The sequence below is a fragment of the Panicum virgatum genome, chromosome 7K, assembly GCF_016808335.1.
Source record: "Panicum virgatum strain AP13 chromosome 7K, P.virgatum_v5, whole genome shotgun sequence".
NCBI classification, from domain to species: domain Eukaryota; kingdom Viridiplantae; phylum Streptophyta; class Magnoliopsida; order Poales; family Poaceae; genus Panicum; species Panicum virgatum.
In genome coordinates, this window is record NC_053142.1 from 21342291 (window position 1) to 21364277 (window position 21987).

A 21987-nucleotide genomic window follows, 5' to 3' on the forward strand; every position below is an offset into this window, starting at 1 on the left:
AGAGGAAAAGGAAAATTTGCAATGAAAAAGAGGGCATGAAATTTACAGATGGATACCTCGAACTTGTCGAGAACTCGAGATCGCTCATGAGCCCACCGGTGGTGAAAACCGAGGCGGCGGAGGAGCGCGGCCCCCTGCCCCGGCCCCCGGCGGCGGCCGCGGCGGGGGCCAACGGCGGGATGCCCAGCGCGGCACCGGCGGCGGTGATCGACCTCAGCAGCAGCGACTCTGATTCGGACAGCGAGGGCGGCGGCGGGAGCGGCAAGAGGGCGCGGGGCGCGGGAGGGGACGGCTCGGCGGGGAAGCGGGCTAGGGTTTCAGCGGCCATCGCCTTGCCCCGCGGGTTCCTCGAGCCGATCCCGCCGCCGCCGCGGCCGGTGGTTCCGGCAGCGTGCGCGACGAAGCAGTTCTGGAAGGCCGGGGACTACGACGGGAAGCCGCTCGGGGATGGGGTGCCGCAGCCGTCAGGTACTATCTGATACTAAACCCTTCTGCATTCGCCCCCTTTCGTGGAATTAGTGTTCCTCTTAAGAATTCGAGGGCGGTTCTTTATTCCAGAAAATCACGCGATCCGATGTCTTCAGATTTTTGCAACATTACTGCTTTCTTAATTTGCTTCTGAACGGCAATGAATGGGGAAAGAAATAAGAAGAAATAATGACCTTGTATCTAGAGCTTTGCAATGGATTTATTACTTTTAATTAATGACAATGCAGAATGAGTAATGACTTCGCTAGTCATGTGTGGGGAATCCCAAGTGCGGCGTCTCCAAATGCAAAGTATAGAATGATTTATGGCTGCTGATTTTTCTGATATTAAATTTCCATGGTGAAATGCAATGATTCACTTGTATTTAATGGTGTGTGCTATCGTTACTGTTGCTTGTGTTTTTGTCTGTGTGATGTTTTTAGTTGTCTTTCAATGGATATTTGTGTTCTCACCAATTTCTTGTTTCAGCATCTGGAATGGATCATGTTCGAGTGCATCCTAGATTTCTGCACTCAAATGCAACAAGTCACAAGTGGGCTCTAGGGGGTATGGTCTGCCTCTTCATTTCGCCTTATTCCTATCTTATAACATGCTGAATCAGAGTCCAGACTCAGCAATGTATTGCTATATTATTTGGTTAACATGTGTATGATATTGCAGCTTTGGCTGAGCTTCTGGACAATTCTCTTGATGAGGTAAGGTTAAATAGAAATACCAGTTCTTCTTTTTATCACTGAATCCTTTTACGGTTATTGAGTATCTCTTCTTTTGAAGGTCATAAATGGAGCTACCTACGTGAACATAGATGTGTTAGATAACAGTAAAGATAGTGACAAAGACAAGTCCAGAATGCTTCTTGTTGAAGGTGCATAACTTTGTTAGATCTTGCATTAAGTTGCATTGTTGACACATATATGTCGCTGACATGATTATTTCTATTGGCTTGATTAACCTGACTAGAAGTAACAATTTTGTCACCTGTAACAAGTAACAAAATAAACATGCCTCTTTCTAAGTTCCTTTCATGGTAGTACTGAATATAAACTATGCTAAAAAAGAACTGAGTATCAACTTATATGCTGAGATAACAGATAGGTGTAACTTAAAAGTTGAGCAAATTGCATCAGATGGTACTGATCTTTTATATTTTTGGAGTTTAGTTCATATTAGCAGGCTCTGTAACCCCGATACTTCAACATGACCCCGTATCACGTATCCGATACGTATCCGCGTATCCGTATCCGATACTCCGATACACCTTTGTGCCTTTAAGTTTTGCAGAAATTTGACGTATCCACATATCCGTATCGGGCCGATACTGATACGCCTATCCGTATCGGTGCTACATAGTTAGCAGGGTGCTCGTATAGCAATGCATTTAAATAAACAATTATCACAAGGCCATATGAATATCATGTGTCTCAATGATTTCGTCCTAAGCAAAGGGATCCTCCATTAGACAATAGACATGCATATGTGTGCTTAGACCAATCTGCAAGATCATCCAATGTGGAGGTGGTAGAACCTACTACCAATTATCTACTACCAAAGACAAATATCCTGTCCTTTGACTTTGGCAGATCTCTTGACTTGTCCTGTTGTATTGATTTCACATGTTGATGTGGAGTCAGCTATACAATATTTCGTACCTCACGTGTTAGAAGTGTACATGGAATGCTATTCAAGATTTTCCCTAGTTACCAGTTAAGTAGAAATAAGCTAAATTTAGCACATAAAGAGTTTATACTTCTGCAGAACACTGTGATCGGCATTTTCTTCAACGAACTCACAATAAATAACAATTAGCATTGCTATTTTTGAACCTATATGCAATGTTCAGATTGGCACATAGGAAGTCTACAATAAAAGTATACAACTATCAGAAGATATGAATAGAATAGTGGGACTGATAGCATTCAAGTAACAATGCTATAACTGATGTTTTTCTTGCTAATTACTGTGTAGATGATGGTGGTGGTATGGACCCCGATAAAATGAGGCACTGCATGTCCTTGGGTTATTCTGCTAAGAGCAAGATTGCTAGTACCATTGGGCAATGTAAGTTTTGAAGAATAAGTTATCATAAACCCATAAAATATTTGGTTGAAGTTGATGCATTCAATGTCCTTAATTTGCTGCCTTGTAGATGGTAATGGTTTCAAAACAAGTACGATGAGGCTTGGTGCTGATGTTTTAGTCTTCTCCCGTAGCCGTGGAAAATCAGGCAAAAGGTTCTGGCCCAGTTTTATCTGACTTGCAATGTAGCAACATATTCTTGAAGATGCCTGTTCTCACGATTATTGTGTACAAAATAGGAAACACAAATCACTTCAGTTTGTTTGGTTTATATGATCTTTCTTTGTGGATGGTATGTACAATATTGATAGCACAGAAATATACCTGTTTAAATTAGCTGGCTGTTCAAGATTTATACTCTCCTAGTGAAACATATGGTGGATTTTACTATCCCAAATAGCAATGTTTTTGGAGAACTTTCCAGCTCAAATGAAACACATTGCAATTAGAAGCAACTTAGATTGGCTATATAAAAACAGCATCAGTATTTCAGTAGCTTAATTTTACTAACGCATGATAAGAAGCAGTGGTAAGAGAGAGTCAAAGACAACACATAGGGAGGAAAGGATGGGGTACTTTGTAGTTGGAAGAATATGCAGACTGCATTCATATGGCATGGCTTGTGTTTAAATGGTTGGGATTTTAGCAAACGACTTATGGTTCTTTTCCTTTTCAATGTCATGAGTTAAGTTTTTATTTTTTTCTATGGACTTGTGTTTTTATACTTCAACACATTTTGTGTTTTGTCAACAAACTGACACCTTTTTACTTATTACTTCTGGTTGACACGAAGGCCTACTCAAAGCATTGGCATGCTATCTTATACATTTCTTAGGAGCACTGGCAAAGAGGACATAATTGTTCCAATGGTAGTTTCTGTCCCGTCATGAATTTCTTAATTCTTGAATTATTTTTAAGTGTTATATGTTTTGAACAATCACTGTATTAGTTGTCTTCTGAACAGAATACATATTTTTGACATAGGTTGTTGTTAGATTTTATTTTCTGTTAAGAATAATTTGCTGGACATTCAGTGTGTTGTATCTAGAAGTTGGTAGGCAGTCCTTTTATTTTGAGGCACACAATCAGCTTCCCAGCTTTAAAGAGACCACCACAACCTGACATATCTTATTGCGCACTTTCAGATTGATTATGAATATAAACAAGGTTGGGAAAGAATGGTCCGAACTACATTTGATGATTGGAATACAAGCTTACGGACTATCATTACATGGTCTCCATATTCAACTGAAGCAGAATTACTTGAACAGGTATAGTTGAGGACATGTGCAATCATACTGTGCAGTTTCTCAAGGCTTTTCCTTTTCCTAGTGCTTGCTTTGGAGTAAAAACATTGTGTATCTAACTTTGTTGGATAAAGTACTACAGCGATTCTTTGTTGGCATGGCACAATGATATTTATGAGTAGTTGTCCTCATTCATGGTCTAATAATAGAAAAATGTTGAAAACTAAGGTTCGTATGGCGTCTAGATGACTAGTATATCTAGCGTGCCTAGTTACACCTTGTCAACTGCACCCAAGTTGCCATAGGATGCCTTAGTGCGTTAAGAACCTTATAGCAAACTATTAGTGTGCTTGCTGCAAGTCAAAAGTAGTGGATTCATGATGTACATAGGCTGTGGAATTGTATTTAGAGAAAATGTTTCATGGACATAGGTTAGATGGCTCTGAACTCAAGCAGCATGACCATGCCGACGCCCGGCAGCCGCACCACAAGGGCAGTGATAAAAGGGCTAACCCTAATATATTTATATTCTTCTTTCTTGTGATCAATTAAAAGAGATTAGAGATATAATCCCATACTTATATAGATTGGGTGACTTGGCTTCTAAGAAACCAATCTCTAGAATTAAGGAACCAACTCAACCTTATCTCTAAATAACAAATCTAATCCTAGGGCCAACGTCAATAGTGAAGGGAATAAGTCTCTGTACTTGTGGTCTTTGTGGGGCTGTGTGGGGCTGCAGCATGTGGGGCTGCAGCATCTCATTTTTCTGCAGCATGCACTAGCACCATTGCTGCCCTAGAGGACAGCATCTTGGACTGCTTTAGCATCTAGATAGGACAGCAGTTAGTCCTTTCATTCGGCATCTTAGACTAGGAGTAGTCCTTTCATTTGGCATCTTAGACTAGGAGTAGAATATGCCTCAGTGTTGGCTGCCCTGCAGCTGTGTATAAATGTGTTGCCTCCCCTCCCGTTGGATGGCATGGCATTGTGAGTGTGAATGAAGAAAACCCAGAAAACTTCCCCAACTTGAGTGTCATCCTCTCAGCTCAATGAGAGTGAAAATTGAGCTGCTAACAAATAGCACCAAGCAGTTACTGTTCGAGTGAACAGCAGACAGATATGAACAGTGCGCCTGCCCTAGAATGGGTGACACTTCTCCATCACATGGGCCCTAATGGACTGCACATGACCAAATGCAAACTTAAGCTCTAACTTTGGTGCAAAATCCTTTTGGTGGGTGCATAAGCGATGCAGTGTCAGTTGTGTCTTGCACGGTGCCACGCCCAATGTTTCTTGTGTGGTTTCGACCATTATAGAGGAGCTGTACCAGTGGTCCTTTGCCGGGGCTCGAGGAGTGTCACATCTCCTCGCCCAGGACCTTCGGGCGGTCTAGGTGTTCTGTTTGGTTCTGGTCAGGTCCCTCCCTTATGTTTTTATGTAATAGTCTATAGGTGTTCGTTGTAAGGGCACGATACAGGCCCATAACTGTATCTCCTGGGGTTTCTACCCCTCCCTTTTCTTCTTAATATATTGATGCACAGTTCTCCTGCGCATTTGAGAAAAAAAAGATTACCTTGGGTGCTCATGGAATATTCCAGCATGGAAGCTAACTCGGTTAAGGATTTACTATGAACTAGGTCCCACAAGACTTCTCGCTTGGTAGTATTATGGAGGGAACTGAATCTACAATTCTGATATGGTGGACTCTAGTTCTTAGTTACATCCTTCCTGATCCCCTTTTGATGTTGGCATACTGGCATCCTACGTGGAGGATTGGAAGTAACATCTACCCTTATGGGAGGTTTTGAATTAGTGTCAAGTTGTACCCCCTCATCCCCGAATATCAATGTTCAAAAAGGCGGTTCTAGGCGGCCGCCTAGGCGCGACTAAGCGCTAGGCGGAGGGGTACAGCCTTGCCTAGGGAGTTAGGTGGTACCCTAGGCGGCGTCGGCATGTCGACGACGAGAAGAGGGTGGGATTAAACGCCGGAGATGGTGCTGCGCCGCCGTAGTGCGCTGTTGGACGGGCCGCCTGGCCGTCGGAGAAGGTGAGGACGAGCCGCGACCGCCAGAAACGGAGAGCACGAGCGCGGCGGCCGGAGAGGGGGAGCGCGAGCTGCGGCTGCTGGTTTACAAGCTGTTTAAATTTGATTGCACAGATTAATTAATCACCCATTACAAGCTTCCTCTTTTTGCTCCATAAATTGCTCGAGGCAATCAGAATATAAGGGCTCGTTTGGCGCAGCTTAGGCTTCATCGGCTTCGTCCACTGTAGCAATACTGTAGCATACTGTAGAGCGAAGCCGGGGAAGCCACGATTTCAAGCTTCGCCAGCTTCTCCACCCGTGCTGTTGACTGTAGCTCCTCGGCCTTTGGTTTTGTAGGAGGAAGTGATTTCTTGTATTCCTCCAACCCTAGAAGGGTGGGTATATATATAACATATACATGGGCCTCTAGAAGGGCCTCTATACACATGGGCTCAATATACTCCAACACCCCCCCGCAGTCTGAACTACCGGCGCAGCGGTGTTCAAGACTGGACAACAAGAAAGCTAACACCCTCCGCAGTCTGAACAACCGACGCAGCGGAGTTCAAGACTGGACAAAAAGAGTACAAAGGGCAAATATCCCCCCGCAGCCACAACTAGCCACCGGCTACGTTGAAGCTGGATCGAAACTCCGAGAAGGTCGAGGAGGGTAGCCCCTTGGTGAAGATGTCAGCAAACTGGGAGGTAGTCGGGACATGGAGTACCCGAACGTCGCCGATTGCGACTCTGTCGCGCACGAAGTGTAAGGTCGATCTCCACGTGCTTCGTCCGCTGATGCTGGACGGGGTTGGTGGAGAGATACACGGCGCTGACGTTGTCGCAGTAGACGAGTGTGCTCTTGGCGAGCGGGCTGTGGAGCTCCGCCAAGAGCTGTCGTAGCCAGGACGCCTCCGCCACGCCGTTAGCGACAGCCCGGTACTCCGCCTCGACACTGGAGCGGGAGACAACCGGCTGCCGCTTGGACGACCAGGAGACCAGGTTGCCGCCCAGGAAGACGGCGTAGCCGGAGGTGGAGCGACGAGTGTCCGGACAGCCAGCCCAGTCAGCGTCGGTGTAGACCACCAGCTCAGCAGAGGACGAGCGGTGAAGTACCAGGCCGAGGTCCACAGTGCCACGGACGTACCGTAGGAGACGCTTCAGCGCAGCAAGGTGTGACTCCCGGGGATCATGCATATGGAGACAGACCTGCTGAACAGCGTAGGTGAGGTCCGGCCTGGTGAAGGTGAGGTACTGCAAAGCGCCGGCCAGACTCCGGTAGGCAGTAGGATCAGCCACCAGATCACCCAGATCAGCAGACAGCTTAGCCTGAGTGTCGACTGGAGTGGAGCAGGGCTTGCAATCAGTCATCCTAGCCCGCTCCAGAATATCGAGTGCGTACTGCCGCTGGTGTAGGAGAAGACCAGACGGGCGAGGCTCAACAGTGACGCCCAAGAAGTGGTGGAGCTGACCGAGATCCTTCCACACCACCCCACATGCCGGTATCCTCTCTTCTGTCAGACCCCCACACCCCTCTTGTCCTTCCATCATGGTTGGTGACGGGTCTTGCCTTCCTGTCACCGCCGTGGGTTCTGCTCCTGGCTCTTTCCGTCTTCCCAATGTCCTTGTTGCTCCTCAAATGGTTCATAACCTTCTTTCCATTCGTCAGTTTACAGCTGACAATTCTTGTTCCATCGAGTTCGATTCTTCTGGCCTCACTGTAAAGGATTCGGCCTCCCGGCGTCCGCTACTCCGGTGTGACAGCACGGGGCCCCTTTACACCCTTCGTCTTCCTTCTCCCGCTGCACCACTCTCGTCTTCTTCTTCGCCCTGGCCGTCTTGGTCCGCCGCTTTTGCCGCGACGCCGTCTTCTACCACTTGGCACCGCCGTTTTGGTCACCCTGGCCGCGACGTTCTGGCTCAGCTCGGTCGTAGTACCGATGTTCCTGGTACTAGGGCTCCTGCTCAGCCCCTCTGCCATGCGTGCCAGCTCGGTCGTCATGTTCGGCTTCCTTTTTCCTCTTCTTCCTCGCATGCGACGCATGCATTCGACCTTGTTCACTTTGACCTGTGGACCTCCCCTGTACTCAGCCTATCTGGCTACAAGTACTGTCTGGTGGTGGTCGATGACTTCTCGCACTACTCTTGGACGTTTCCTTTGCGTGCCAAGTCTGAGACCTTCCCCACCCTCCTCCACTTCTTTGCCTGGGTGTCCACTCAGTTCGGCCTCACCGTTAAGGCCGTCCAGTGCGACAACGGGCGGGAGTTTGACAACTCCACCTCCCGTTCTTTCTTCCTCTCTCGGGGTGTTCAGCTGCGTATGTCTTGTCCGTATACCTCTCCTCAGAACGGCAAGGCTGAGCGAATGATTCGCACGACGAACGACGTCGTGCGCACCCTTCTGATCCAGGCCTCTCTGCCCCCGCGCTTCTGGGCTGAGAGCCTCCACACCGCCACCTACTCGGCGTGGCTTCAGACGGACCCTGCGGCCCTACAGCAAGGCCTCCTGTGGCGGACCCCGAGGCGCGGCCTGCTAGCGGACCCCGCGGTGGCGCATCGAGTCAGCTCCGCGGCACAGCTTTGGACAGCCCCGCGGCGCGGCCACCAGGCGGGCCCGCGGCGCACCTTCCTCCCAAGGGCGCCGCCGGCAGGGTGGCAGGGGGGGCCGGTAGGCAGGTGGCGCGAGCAGTCGGGCCAGCAGGCAGGTGGCGCGAGCAGTCGGGCGTCAAGGCGGCGAGCAGTCGGGCGGCGGCGGCAGGGGAGGCAGTAGCAGCACTCCCCGCGCCGGGAGCAGGGGCGGCGTGCGGCGCGCCGAATCTGCCCGCGCCCCGCGCCGGGGTCACCATGCGGGAGCAGGGGGCGGCGCCCAGAGCAGAGGACGAGGCGGCGACCGCGGCCCGTCCCGGATCTGAGCAGGGGGCGGCGGCGCCCGGAGCAGAAGAGGCCCAGGCGGCCGGAGTAGAGGAAGAGGGGGCAGGGAGGGGTGGCGCCGGCGGCCTGCTGGCCATGAAGGCGGCCGCGGTCGGCCAGCTCGCGGCGGCGGTCGCAGCGGCGCTTGGAGCAGGGGCCGCAGCCATGGAGGGGGCGGCGCAAGCAGGAGGGGAGGGGAGGAAAGGAAGCGCTAGCAGGGGAGGGGAGGGGAGGAAAGGAAGAGGAGGGGCGGCGGCAGCTGGCCGGCCATGGCGCGCGCGCAGGGGAGCTGCGGCTGCGCTTGGGAGGGCAGCGGCGGCGGCGCCAGGAGCTAGGCTCTGATACCATGTAGGAGGAAGTGATTTCTTGTATTCCTCCAACCCTAGAAGGGTGGGTATATATATAACCTATACATGGGCCTCTAGAAGGGCCTCTATACACATGGGCTCAATATACTCCAACAGATTTAGCTTCGTGCTACAGTAACGTACAGTGCAGAAACACTGTAGCACGAAGCTGAAGCATCTCGGAGTGGAGCGGTGCCAAACGAGCCCTAAGCATGCGGCAAATTTATTCACGCGCCAGTCAGAATGATAAAGTGGGACCCAAGATTAATTAATTAATTAGAAGTGGTGTTGGGGTTGTTGAAATCCCACAAACTCAATAACCCCATGAATGCTTGTATTCTGGGACATTTTGAACTCTTTAAGGGGTTGTATTTGTTAAGGGTATAAGTGTCATTGTACTAGTGTAGGGTTTGGGGTTGCCTCTTGTATATATAGCCCTTTGGGCCTCTCTCAATAGATATTCAGTTCAGTCTCTCTTCTTCCTCCTATATTTGTAACAGTATTGTGGTGGAGGGAGTAGAATGGTAACTGCAGCAAACATACTTGTAGCAAGGTATTTGTGTCTTGAAGTGACATTTGCGAGATATTTGCAATTTTCCTTGAATTTTTATTTCCATTATCTTTAGAGCATGTTTTGTTTCATTGGAAGCGTCATATTATTTTCTCGTTCCCTGTATATTATGATGTATTTTCAAGTTTAATTTGGAAAACCAAAATATTGTAAAAAATTTAAAACCAAAATATTGTAAAAAAGTTGACTCGTATGAAAAACTGTCAGTCTGATTTATGTAGTGCCACGATCCATCAAATTTTCATCCTCTAAAGTTTAATTGTCTGTATCTTATTTTACTTCTAGAATGCACTACATCTTATAGTATTCCAAATGGCCACTGCAGTTTAGTCTAATGAAAGAACAAGGGGCGCGTATTATTATTTACAATCTTTGGGAGGATGACCAAGGGGACTTGGAGCTTGATTTTGATGCTGATGTACATGTAAGTTCCAGTGTCTAAAGGCTGTACACCATTCTAGTTAAGCGCCTTCCCTGCAATTTCTAGTGATATCTGACATGGCAGGATATTCAACTCAGAGGTGGTAACCGTGATGAGAAAAATATCCAGATGGCAAAGCAGTTCCCAAACTCCAAGCATTACCTCACATACAGGCATTCCTTGAGGGTAAGTTTGATGTATGTGGACAGTATTTGTTAGTAAATTGATGAAGTCTGATGTCTGGTAGTCATAACCTCATCACCTTTTGCTATAAATCATGAAACAGTGTCTAAGTTTAGATTTATCTTATGTAGATTTGTTTTTATGGAAAATTGTTTTTTACTGCATCCCCCTTTTTTTAGTGATTTAGCAGTGACTTGGACAGTTCAATTCTTTTTTATTTTTATTTTGATAGGTGGGCAGTTCAGTTCTGATCAAATGAAACTGTACATAAAATGCTCAGCTTATGTTTCTGGTGTGTGTGCAAACTATGAATACCTAGTGCTTCTGCCCAAATTAATGTGTTGATAATTTCTTCCTTCTATGATATCTTGTAAATAAGAAGACTTAGGAATTAGGATGCTGTGCATGGCATTTTATGTACATTGATTTATTGAATTTATTGAGGTGTTCTGGTATGTTTGTGAAGGTGACAAGGCAGCATGCGGTTCCCAATCACAATCATACTGCCTAGAGCATAAGGCATGTTTGTGTTGGGGCCAGACATACATTTCAACCTGGCAGGACAACAAATTTAGTCAGCACTTAGTACCACTGCATTTGACGATGCTTAACTAGCTATCTGTTTATTTCACCAAGGAGTTGCTTAATGTTGTAGCAAGCACAATAGTTCACTTATCTAGTCGTCCGACTAATCGCGATTAGTCGCGATTAGTCGGGCTTATCGGTCCGGTGACCCCGATAAGGGACACCGAGTAGGTCTGGGCGACTAGTTTTCTAGTCGTCCGACTAGTCGCGATTAGTCGCACGATCAGGTTGGAAAACGATCAGACTTGAGATTGTTTTGTGGGCTGTTCGAGTTGTGGGCCTCGGCCGGTGATGGGCTGGCAAGGTGGCCCATTAGGTTTTTGGTATATAGAGGCTGAGAGACAGGAATATGGACTATGGGACAGGAATACAGAGTTCTGGATAGTTCACAAATCATCTCTCACAAATAAGTGAAAAAACGACCATTATTGTTGCCTTCATACTTGCTTTTTATTAAGTAATATGTAGTACATATATCATATCGGTCCTGGGACACATAGGACGACTAGGACCGACTAAGCTCGACTAATCGGCCTGATCGATGACTAATCGCGACTAGTCGTCTGATCGGTCCCATGGTGACTAGGTTCGACTAGACGATTTGAAAACATGGGTTCACTATCTATCATCAGCATCACACTGTAGCACCAGTAAATCAAAACAAATAAAAAGCGGAGCAGAAAAATGAACGCAGAGGAATGGCGGGATGCGTATGCATGCACATTTCATATGCAGAGGCAGAGGAGTTGAGCATGAGGATGGCTTCGTGAGGATGAGGATGAGGATGAGGCTGAGCACTGCAGAAGTGAGGCTTGGAGCAGTTTAGGAAGAATTGCAGTCTCTCTCTTTAACCTGTTCGTTCCTCCTCTTGTACTCTTAATAAAGTTTTGGCCCCCCTTTTCTGTTGCTTCCTACTTATGCTACCTTTTTCACATTCATGCTCCTGCCCAGTATCTGGAACTGCCTTTGCCCCCTGAGGCCATGCCTTAGCACACCTTACTGATGCATTTTGCTCATGGTTGATACCATATGCATCCAAGGCAAGTCAGGGCCATGGCAAGCGACCCTGGGCACCTAATTGATCCTTAATAACCACTCTGGGCATAAAAGAATTAAATGTAACTAAAATATCAGTGTTATTGCACGCCCAAGAACCTGAATGTATGAGTTTGCATTTGATCAATTTGAAAAAAATCTCTTAGTACTGCAGGTTGCTTAGAAGCAGCACCTCTCCAATTTATGCAGTTAGTATCACAGTTGCCCCTTAGGTTTGCCAATCAACATTGTTTTCAGGATACTTAGAGATGGTTTAAGTGGCAATCTTCACAATCCAGAACTATTTTAGAGTGGGGGTCTCCCCCGCTGTATAGTTTTTTTATTATAAAAAAATCCAGTTCTAATGGGTGTTGCATTTAGATATGCTTGCTATTTTCTGCATGTTATTTAAAAGAATGGCTTGTAACATTTTTGCAGAGTTACGCATCAATTTTGTATCTTCGACTTCCAAATTACTTCCAAATGATTTTACGTGGAAAGGAGATTGAACACCATAATATTGTGACTGATATGATGCTGAAAAAAGAGGTTACGTACAGGCCAGTGGCACCTAACGGACATCCAAAGGATTCAAATGTAAACATCTATGACTTGAAAACGTTTTTTTCTTAATGCTGATTATGTATCGGTAACTCATTGGAGATCTTTGGTGCAGATGGTAGCTGAGGTTACAATTGGGTTTGTAAAGGATGCAAAACATCATATTGATGTTCAAGGATTTAATGTATACCACCAGAACCGTTTGATAAAGGTATTATTTGTCTTTTCTAGTTCTGCTGCCATTATAATTATTGCATTTCCACTGCTTTGGTATGTTTTTGATGTATCAATGGTTAATGATGCTGGTAGAACACATACTTTGTTAGTTATCAGTATTTTGTAAAAGAAAAAAAAAATTCCTTCAATACACTTTCTCCCATCTGTAACTGTATGCCTTTGCTTCATAAACCAAATGCTCCATCTTTGTGGCCAGTTTCCTGTAAATCAGGGTGTCATTTAGTAAAGATGAAAAATGAAATTACTAGCTAGTATCTACTTCCAATAGTACTAGTCATTCGTTGGCCTCACTCAATTGTGTTTACCTGTATTCTGTTTCTGACATACTTCTTGGTAGTACTTCACATGATGTTTATCTATTAGCTAACATGAGGTTTTTTTTTAGCCATTCTGGAGAGTGTGGACTGCTGCTGGAAGTGGTGGCCGTGGTGTCATAGGTAGGTCCTCTTCCTTGATTTCTATAGTCTATTATGTATATTGAGTTCAAAATTTTAGTAACTATCAATTTACACTGCAGGTGTACTTGAGGCAAACTTCATAGAGCCAGCTCATGATAAGCAGGACTTTGAGCGCACAACACTTCTGCAAAGACTTGAAACACGATTAGTTCAAATGCAGAAGGATTACTGGTATGTTTTGTCACTGATGTTTTTCGTTCATCTTGAAGCATTTGGCATAATAATATATATTGGTAGTAAGGGAATGTTTAGATGGACGCTTCACGCTTGAGTTCGCCCCACCAAAATGCACTGGCCATGACCTTAGGAGGTCGTTTTGGTTAATGCCAACTATTCGGTTGCGCCTGAACCAGCGCTGGCTTTGTTTGCTGTTTTCTGGTCAAACCACGGGCAAACTAGCTATGGCGGAGTAGGGGTGTGATTCCAAACATTCCCTAACTTTTGGCAGACCAAGTTGTATGAAGTGTCAGTCTAATTCTCAACATTCATCTTCCTCTGTTTCGTTCTGATAGGTCCGGGAATGCTCATCGAATAGGATATATTGGACCGCGACCTGGCAGAAACTCTGAGGCTGGAGAGGAGGAAGGTAATATCGGGATAATGCTGGATTGACTATGCTGTGACTTGTTGAGAGCATTTTAGCTTACTAACTCTCTGCATACTTAATTGCTATTCTCTTCATTCCAGATTATAAGTCGTTTTGACTTTTCTAGAAACATAGCATTTGCTATGTACCTGAATACACGTTATGTCTAGAAAATCCAAAATGACCTATAATTTTGAATGGACGGAGTAGAAATGAAATTTATAACTTGTTGACTGCCATTTCTTTAGAGTGACTAGAAACAGAGAGCTACTTGTCTTGGGCCTCTAAACTTTTAGCTTTTTTCTGCTTCCTTTTTTGGGTGCAAATGCATTGGTCCTCTTTTGGCTCCTCAACTTTCATATCTTGTTTTATTTTGGTCCTATCAATCAAGAAGTTGTTTGATATGCAGAGACTTTTGCCACACTAGTTGGCTCAGACCTACCTGTTTGTGACAAACAGCTCTGTTGGATCAGGGGGAGGTATAGCTACCAAATTAGCTCCCATCGAATGTTTCAAAAAGAAACAGTTGTCCAAACATAAATGATAACATTGCGCCTTTAAAAATATAATAACCAGTACCAGTAGTTCCAAAAAAAAAAATGGCATGAAAGAGATACCACTTCAAAGTACTATTGCCCACTTGGTTAAATATTTAAAAGTTGCAAGAGAGTTTTGTAGATAAGTGTAAAACATAACTGTTCTTGTAAAGCAACAAATAATTAAAATAACAACAAAACCCTTAGTCCTGACTCCCAAGCAAGTTGAGGTATGCTATTTGTGCACTATTGTAATCAGAACTGTTTTGTCTTCTTTGAACGAATTATGTTTGCCATTTTTTAGAGTGTGTGTTGATGGTTCTATCCGTGCACTGTCAGCAAAATCCAAAAACAACCTCTGTTGCAATATGTTTTGTATGACATCTTTATTGTTTTCATTTGAATTTGTTTTACAAAAGTACTGCAAGCATGCCAATTATCTCTTCTATTTTGGACAGAAAATTCTCCACAAAATACTGCAAGTGCACAACCATCACCCTATCATTCTGGGAAAGGTTACACACATTCAAAACATTTCCACAATAGTAAAAAGAGTGGGAAGGCAGGCACATCATTTGGTATCCAGCAGAGAGCTGAGAAGTCTGCAAGGACTAAACGATCTACTAAGTCAATACTACATGGGCTACCAGATAGCGACAGCAGTGATTCTGAGTTTGTGGGCACTCCATCTTCAAGGTTTCAAAATGGAAGTATTGGTTTGACAACACCATCCAGTGGACTAACCAAAAGAGAGGTGAAAACTAAATCACAGTTGATGGTAATTTCCTTCTGTTAATGTTCAATTATACTTAACTACATGCTTAATTTCCCATAACTGGGGTCGTGCTGTGCTAGAGCATTATGATTTATGCAGCTTTCAAGAGTATCTTTTATGTTGTATTAAGCATGGAAGCTTCTTACCACTGTTTGCCATAATATCCTGTATCCTGTATCCTTCTATGTCTTTGCTTTCTGTTGATACACTCTGTGGTCTTCACTTTTTAGCATTACTTTAGCTGGGTTTAGGTGAAATGCTAGTTTTCTTTGAGTTTTGCACAGTGAAATGTAAATTATAAGGCCCTGTTCGGTAGAGCTTGGGCAGCTTCTAGGCTAAATCTAGGAAAAGCTCTGCCAAACAGGTTTTCTGAGAGTAGTGATTCTATGTTGATTCTGTGGAGTGATTCTCCAAAATGAGCTAAGGAGCTAGGACCTAAAAAAAGTAGTTTATCCTAATTCACTTCTCAACTGGATCTTTTTTTCATAAAGTTAATCTTAGAGAATCATAGGGAATTGCTTCTCTCAGAGAATCAGCTCCCATAGAGAATCAGAATCAGGTGGAGCTCCTACCAAACTGCCCTTAAATTTGGGGTGGCCCCCTATTTTTCTTGCTGAGTCGCACATGATAACGCTACTATTCTTGCCATAAGAGGTCATAGAAAATTTCTGGAACATGTAGCAGTCCTCTGATGGAATAGTTGCCGTATCATATTTCTACTGAAGTAAATATGGATTGATGCCCAATATAGTTATATGCCATGTGAGTTAATGGGTTGGAGGTACAATGTTTTCCTCATTTAATACTGTTGCACTCCTACATAGCCTGCTTGATATAAGACTTATTTGTAGTTAACTGCTGATAATATTCACCATGCTTTCAAATTTTGCATGTGGTACTACATTGCTACTTGCCTGTTTTAGACTTGTCTCATCTTGTCAAAGCATCATTATTTTATCTGTTTTGATATTTACTACCCAGGACCCAAATGGAACAAGTAATGGAGGTCTGCATGCTATTGCTGAGTATGAGACTGTTATCAAGAAATTAAGGGATGAAAACTCATCATTAAAGGAAAGGTAAATATCACTAGGATCCAGCTTCTATTTTTCTTGTTTTACGATTGGGCAACCATTATAGTTAGTATGTTGATGACAATGATGGGATTTAATGAAGTCCAATGCATCAGATTGATCACATTGTCAGTTTGTCAGACTCTCACCATACTTTATGTTGTCCAAATGTTGAGAAAATGATTTCAAAATGTAGCAACTAGTTTGTGTAATTGTGTTAAGGGACCGCTTGCTCAAAGGGTAGGTTAGGTACCAAGAGTCGTGAATAAGAGATTTTGATGGTCCACATGACACATTCAGAAATTGAGACTTTAAACTGACTATTGATTTGTATTATGTACCACTTGTCCTATTCTGATCTCTTAGTTAAGAGAGGAATTTACTTTATAAGAAAAGGATGAGGGCAATGAGATAGTTGCTTTAATGTTGTGATACATACCTAAAAGCGCCTTTTTAAAGGAGAATCTAACATTTCCACCCAAGTAAGCAAATTTTACGCTTCTGGAACTACCAAATGAGCATGCTTGCAATGTATTAACAATATTCTAGTTTATCTAGCTGCAGTAAGGTGGCTTGTTAATGATGTTCTTTCCTCAGATTATCAGGTGTGGAAGAATCGATGTCACAAGAGCTTGTGATGGAGCGTGACAAGATTAAGTCTCTGACAGAGAGGGTATGCACTTCTGTCTTCTCTGCTTGACCTAAAAAAACAAGTTGGCCAACTCTATTGCAGTGAATTCGGGTTTAGTTTTCTTGTGATTATAGTTTTGTTGCCTGTTAGTGTCTGGAGATGTTCTACACCCCCCTTCCAATATGTAGGTCGTTTTAGTTATCCTGATTCAGACTTATCTAACATTGACCAAGTTTATAAGAAAATATATTAATATCTAAAATTAGATGAACTAACAATGGTAATGCCATTCTATGTCTCAGGTGTAGCTGTTACTCTACACCCAACATTCAAATTATTGACCAAACTGACCAGAAGTTACTGAACTAAATTGTCATATTACTGAATCACGTTCAACAAAAGACTATCAGTAATTGGGCGCAGTAGTTATTACTGAATTTGTTCAGTATTTAGTTAGGTGTAGCAGCGACACCTAGGGTGTAGAATAGCACACGGAACAATAGATAATTCATGGTGGATTTAATGAAACTGATCTGGTGCAGTAGATGTTAGTGCTTTTCTATAAACTTGGTCAAGATTTGAGAAGTTTGACTTAACAAAGCTAAAATGACCTACATTTTGGAATGGAGGGAGTACCACTGAATTCTGTGTTTATATGCCTGACACTCATGTGCTTGCTAACCTTAGATTTCTCATCCATGTTACAAATTCGTTGTTCTTTGTGTTTGCTCAGTAAAATAACAGTATGTCCTTTTACGAAACCTAAATCCATGCCATGACCGGTGACTGCTTTCTGCATGTACGGGCGTTCATGTTTATCATATCCCTGACTTTGCTTCATAAGAATACATTGTGCTCCTGGGATAAATATATGACTCTTTTCTATTCCCTTTATCTTCCAGGTGGAGGATTTGCAGAGACAACTCGAGTCTGCAACCAAGGAACAAGAAGCATTGATTGACATCTTCTCGGAAGAAAGAAACCGACGGGACCAAGAAGAGGAAAGCCTGAGGAAGAAGCTGAAGGTGAGTGAACAAACTGTGACAACAGTTTTTTGTGTGGCACGTCACAGCACCACATGACTCTTTTCTTTATTGTTTCTCCAAACATTTCGCTCAACTTCCTCTTTGGCAGGACGCATCTGCCACCATACAGGACTTGCTGGAGCAACTGAACGCCGCCAGGAAAGGCCGCAAAGTTTGAGTAATAAACTAGCAGCATCGCCACCCTTTTACTAACCAGGGCTAGCTTCAGTTTTTGCCTATATACCGGCCTGAGGCATAATAGTTAGATGCCTCTGCAACTAGACAAATTGAAGCCGTCATAGCATGCTGTAGGGTAGGGTTTTACTCCATGTTTAGCTCACTCCTAGTTTGTTTAGAGTTGAGGATTAGCCACATGGTCATCGTGCCCCATATGTTTTGGATCATCTTGTGTCGTGTACAGCCAAGTAGTAGTGACAACTTATCGAAACATCGGGGTGTATCGGCAGTCGGCGGTTACCTTCCAGGAAACCCTTGCTTAATTGTCTCATTTCGTTCTGTTAATAATCATTCATGTGCTGTGTCACTGTCAGTTTCCTGTGATCTGTTTACTGGCTTATTTCGGTCTTACTTGCACGATTGTACGGTTGTACGCAATGGTTGGTTGGTTGAGATAATTTTTTTTAGATTAAGGGAAATTCCGGTCTTAAATACTCACATGTGAATGTCTACGATCATAAAGAACAAATCTGGCCATAAAGCCAGAAGTTGGCCTGAAGTTTACACGAGTACTTAGATTTCAAACCTCCAATCGAGCAACACAAAAGACAAGAAACAAAGAAATAAAAAAGAAAATGAAAGACTAAGTTTCGATCTTCTGTCCTTTCTTCAACTGCTTGATCCCCATGTCGAAATATAAATCTCACATCAGCTGTCTTAGAAACTTTTGAAGTTTTGATGTAAGGATCTTCGATGGTCCTGTGCCTTCTTGTCGCCCATGGTGCCGCTAAAGAACCCCAAGATGATGCCTCGAGAGGAGAGCAATATTAAGATGATGTCGCCGTGCGAACCATTTAATCGATTTTTTTTGGTTTTCACCTCGATCTGTCCCTTCAGACTAAGGCCCTCAAGTTAATGTCTTCAATAAGAAAAATGATACCCACGCTACCATCATCACCAACACAAGCTAGGCTTTCGCCCAAGAACCTACACACCAAAAAGCAAGCCACGGCGAGCGCCAAGCAGGTTCCACAGAGGCGGCAGCCGGAGGCAAAGCCACCATGGTGGCGACTAGAGGAGCGAAGAAGACATCTTCAACCTTGAGCTTAGCCAAGGAGAGGGACTCTTTGTGCGACCAGAGCCGCTGAAGCCATGGGCCGCCGCCACTCGTCGACAACGCGCAAGGGCGAACCCCGCTCCCCACCACCGGACCACGACGGCCCGCGTCGCACCGTCTGGCCACCCCTACGGACAGCCACGCGCCGACTGACGGACCACCATGGGGAGTCGTGTTGTAAGTCGCCGTGCCACCACCGCAGGGATCCACGCCCGCCTCGCCACAGTTGCAGATGCCTGCGCCGCCGCCGCCACGCAAACGCTTGCATCGTCGCTGCCACCACACATGACAACTCGATCTACATCTAGAAGAAGGGGAAATGGGGGGAGAAGTTGTGGAGCTCCTCGCCCCCACCGTCCTTGCAGCCGCCGACGACCCTCTCAGGCGGCGGCGAGACTTGGGAGGGAAAAGGGCGCGGAGCTCAGGAGGGGAAGGGGAGAGGCTCTCGGGAGTTGGTTGATGAATTCAAATTGCAGTTTTGTATGTACGGTAGATAATGCCGCTAGATTATGTTGAAATTCCTAGTTTATGCTAAGATTTGAAGGCGGGTGAATTATATTTTGCTAGGAACTCATTTCTCAAGCCCGAAGCTGCATACGAAAGGGCCTGTAGCCTAATGGTTACAAGAGTCTTGGTAGCACTTGAGGTTCTGGGTTCGACTCCCCATGAGAGCGAATATTTTGGGATTTAACGGCGTTGTGTATTCGGTGGTAGACGACGTTCCCGTTGACAGCGAGGCGCATGTGGTGACTTCGTCAATCTCGAGGATTTGCCGGCTCAGTCTTCAAAGATGCTCATATGGATAGGTTTTGCGTACGTGTGTTCATAGGGTGTGAGTGTGCGTGCGTTGTGAGTGTCAGAGTTGTACTGTGTGATCTCAAAAATAAAAATCTCGAGGATTCGCCAGCTCAGTCTTCGAAGATGCTCATAGGGGTAGAGTTTACTTACGTGTGTTCATAGGATATGAGTGTACGTGTGTTGTGAGTGTCAGAGTTGTACTGTGTGATCTCAAAAAAAAAACTTTAAGCTGTATGATCGTGCTTTCACTAAGATCAGTCCGCAAGGGGTTCGGGTCAACCCTCTTACAAAATTGCTCCGCTCCTTCAATTAGTCCGTGGATCGAAGCGGTCTGACTCAAAACGGAGAGGAGCAGCGTCGTGGCCCTGGTGACCCTAGAATCAACCCTCCTCGCCTCGTCGCTCCCTGCCGCTACCTCGCCTCCGGCTCCTCGCCACCCATCGTCACGAGATTGAGCACGAGGCCCTCCATTCCTGCTCCTCACTGCCTTGTGGCTACTACTGCGGTCGAGGGGTGCTCCGATCCACTTCCTTTGCAGGTTAACCCTAGGATATAACAGTGTTAGTAGAGGCCAGCTTCGGTTAATGTCAGTAGAATCTTGCATAAAAATAAAACCACAGCAACTCGACGTCAGTAGAATCTCAATTAAAAAGTGTACCATCTTTTCATGGTTTTGTGTCATGCTGTATGTTGAAGTGTCATGGCAATCATTATGAGTTCCTTGAACTGCTTGATTTTCTCCATCTTCACCTTCTCATTGTAAGCTTCAGCTGAGCAGTAATGGCTTGGGCATGTTCTATTCAGCAACTACCATCTTTTCTATTGCCTCATATTTTTCTCACTTATACATTATTGAACTAGGAAAATATACACGTGCATTGCTACGTACAAAGTTGATATAAATGTCTGATACGTATAGTTACCCGTGCATTGATTTGTAGGGAACTATATTATCGAGTTGTTGACGAAGGGCTGATCCGACTCACATATGGGATGAACTAACGCCCACCAGTCAATAACATAAGGCGGACCAAACAAAAAAATTAAATGGAAACATTATATACTTTAGAAATTAGGATAGATATAGATATAATTGTCCCACATTTTCCGCCACTCTTTTTCTTGTGTGTGGCCTCGTTATCGATGACGATTAGTATCAACTGCATCATCAGTATCTTGGTTTGATAAAGTGTAAGCTCCTGATGAATACATCTTATTTCTCATTCATAATGTCAACAGTGAAAGCATCTAGGCCCCTAATTCGGGTTTTGGTAATTAATGACAACATTTATGGACTAACAATTCCCTGAGAAAATTTGCATGTAAGGTTGGTCCATGAGAATGTGTGCATGAGTTGATGCCATGAAAGAAATTGGAGATGATATGGATGGTTTCGCTCAAGGCAAAGGTATATGCTAGGGCTTTTAATTTTGCCGATCATGAGGTGATTAGTGATTGAGATATGACCAGATTAATAGAATAAATAGTCATACTATCAAGAGGGGTCGTTGTACCCTTACTTGACTGTTCTTTAGTGCCATTTTGCTCAAACATCTAGGTTGCATGCATGAGGGCTAACTTCGTTTGAAATATGGCATATCTAAGTTGAGAAATTTGTGTGCTGAATGCCAGGGACGGACAGTCCGGCCCCAGGGGGCGGACGGTCCGCCCCTCCTCTGGACTTGGACAGAAACAAAGAGTTTCTGTGTCGTGCTGAAATATGACGGGCGGACGGTCCACCCCCATCATCTTGATCTGGACAGAATGAAGTTTTTCTGTGTTGCGTCGAAAAAATGAAGGGCGGACAGTCCGGCCCTATTGGGCGGACGGTCCGCCCCCTAACATTTTAACTTGGACAAAAACAATGATGTTTTTGGGGGTTTGCTCGAAGTAAAGGGCGGACGGTCTGCCCCGGGGGAGCGGACGGTCCGCCCGTCTCTTTCCAGTTTGTCCTGAAACGTTATCATCTCTGAGTGTCTAAGTTTTTGAACGGCGGACGGTCCGCCACTTGGGTGCGGACAGTCCACAATGTGCTGTAACAGTTGACTCTAACACGTAATCATTGTATTTCTAGCCATTGGTTTTGACTTGCGGACGGTCCGGTTTGTCTAAGGCGGACAGTT

The 21987-nt window shown here is 44.8% G+C and overlaps 1 protein-coding gene across 2 annotated transcripts; it reads left to right on the forward strand.

Annotated features, from left to right (window-relative positions):
* Window positions 1–20: 20 nt before the first annotated feature.
* On the forward strand, window positions 21–18328 carry LOC120640513 (protein MICRORCHIDIA 7-like). 2 transcript variants are annotated; one of them, XM_039916375.1, is made up of 20 exons: window positions 21–468; window positions 958–1035; window positions 1150–1184; window positions 1264–1354; window positions 2455–2547; window positions 2636–2720; window positions 3359–3434; window positions 3711–3836; window positions 9992–10090; window positions 10172–10273; window positions 12329–12487; window positions 12567–12662; window positions 13074–13125; window positions 13206–13317; window positions 13659–13732; window positions 14727–15046; window positions 16025–16122; window positions 16714–16789; window positions 17650–17772; window positions 17882–18328. In XM_039916375.1, the coding sequence occupies exons 1-20, from the start codon at window positions 36–38 to the stop codon at window positions 17948–17950; spliced, it is 2397 nt and encodes a 798-aa protein (XP_039772309.1). In that variant the 5' UTR covers window positions 21–35; the 3' UTR covers window positions 17951–18328. The 2 variants fall into 2 exon arrangements, with proteins under 2 accessions (XP_039772309.1, XP_039772310.1); XM_039916376.1 differs by having other exon boundaries at window positions 14727–15022.
* The last annotated feature ends 3659 nt before the right edge of the window (window positions 18329–21987 follow it).

What these genes read in the sequence shown, in the direction of transcription:
- LOC120640513 (XM_039916375.1), top strand. Translation starts at nt 36, where the DNA reads ATGAAATTTACAGATGGATACCTCGAACTTGTCGAGAACTCGAGATCG. An exon ending in TGGGGTGCCGCAGCCGTCAG is followed by an intron (nt 469 to 957) that starts GTACTATCTGAT and finishes TTCTTGTTTCAG; the next exon opens with CATCTGGAATGGATCATGTT. An exon ending in CATACAGGCATTCCTTGAGG is followed by an intron (nt 10,274 to 12,328) that starts GTAAGTTTGATG and finishes ACATTTTTGCAG; the next exon opens with AGTTACGCATCAATTTTGTA.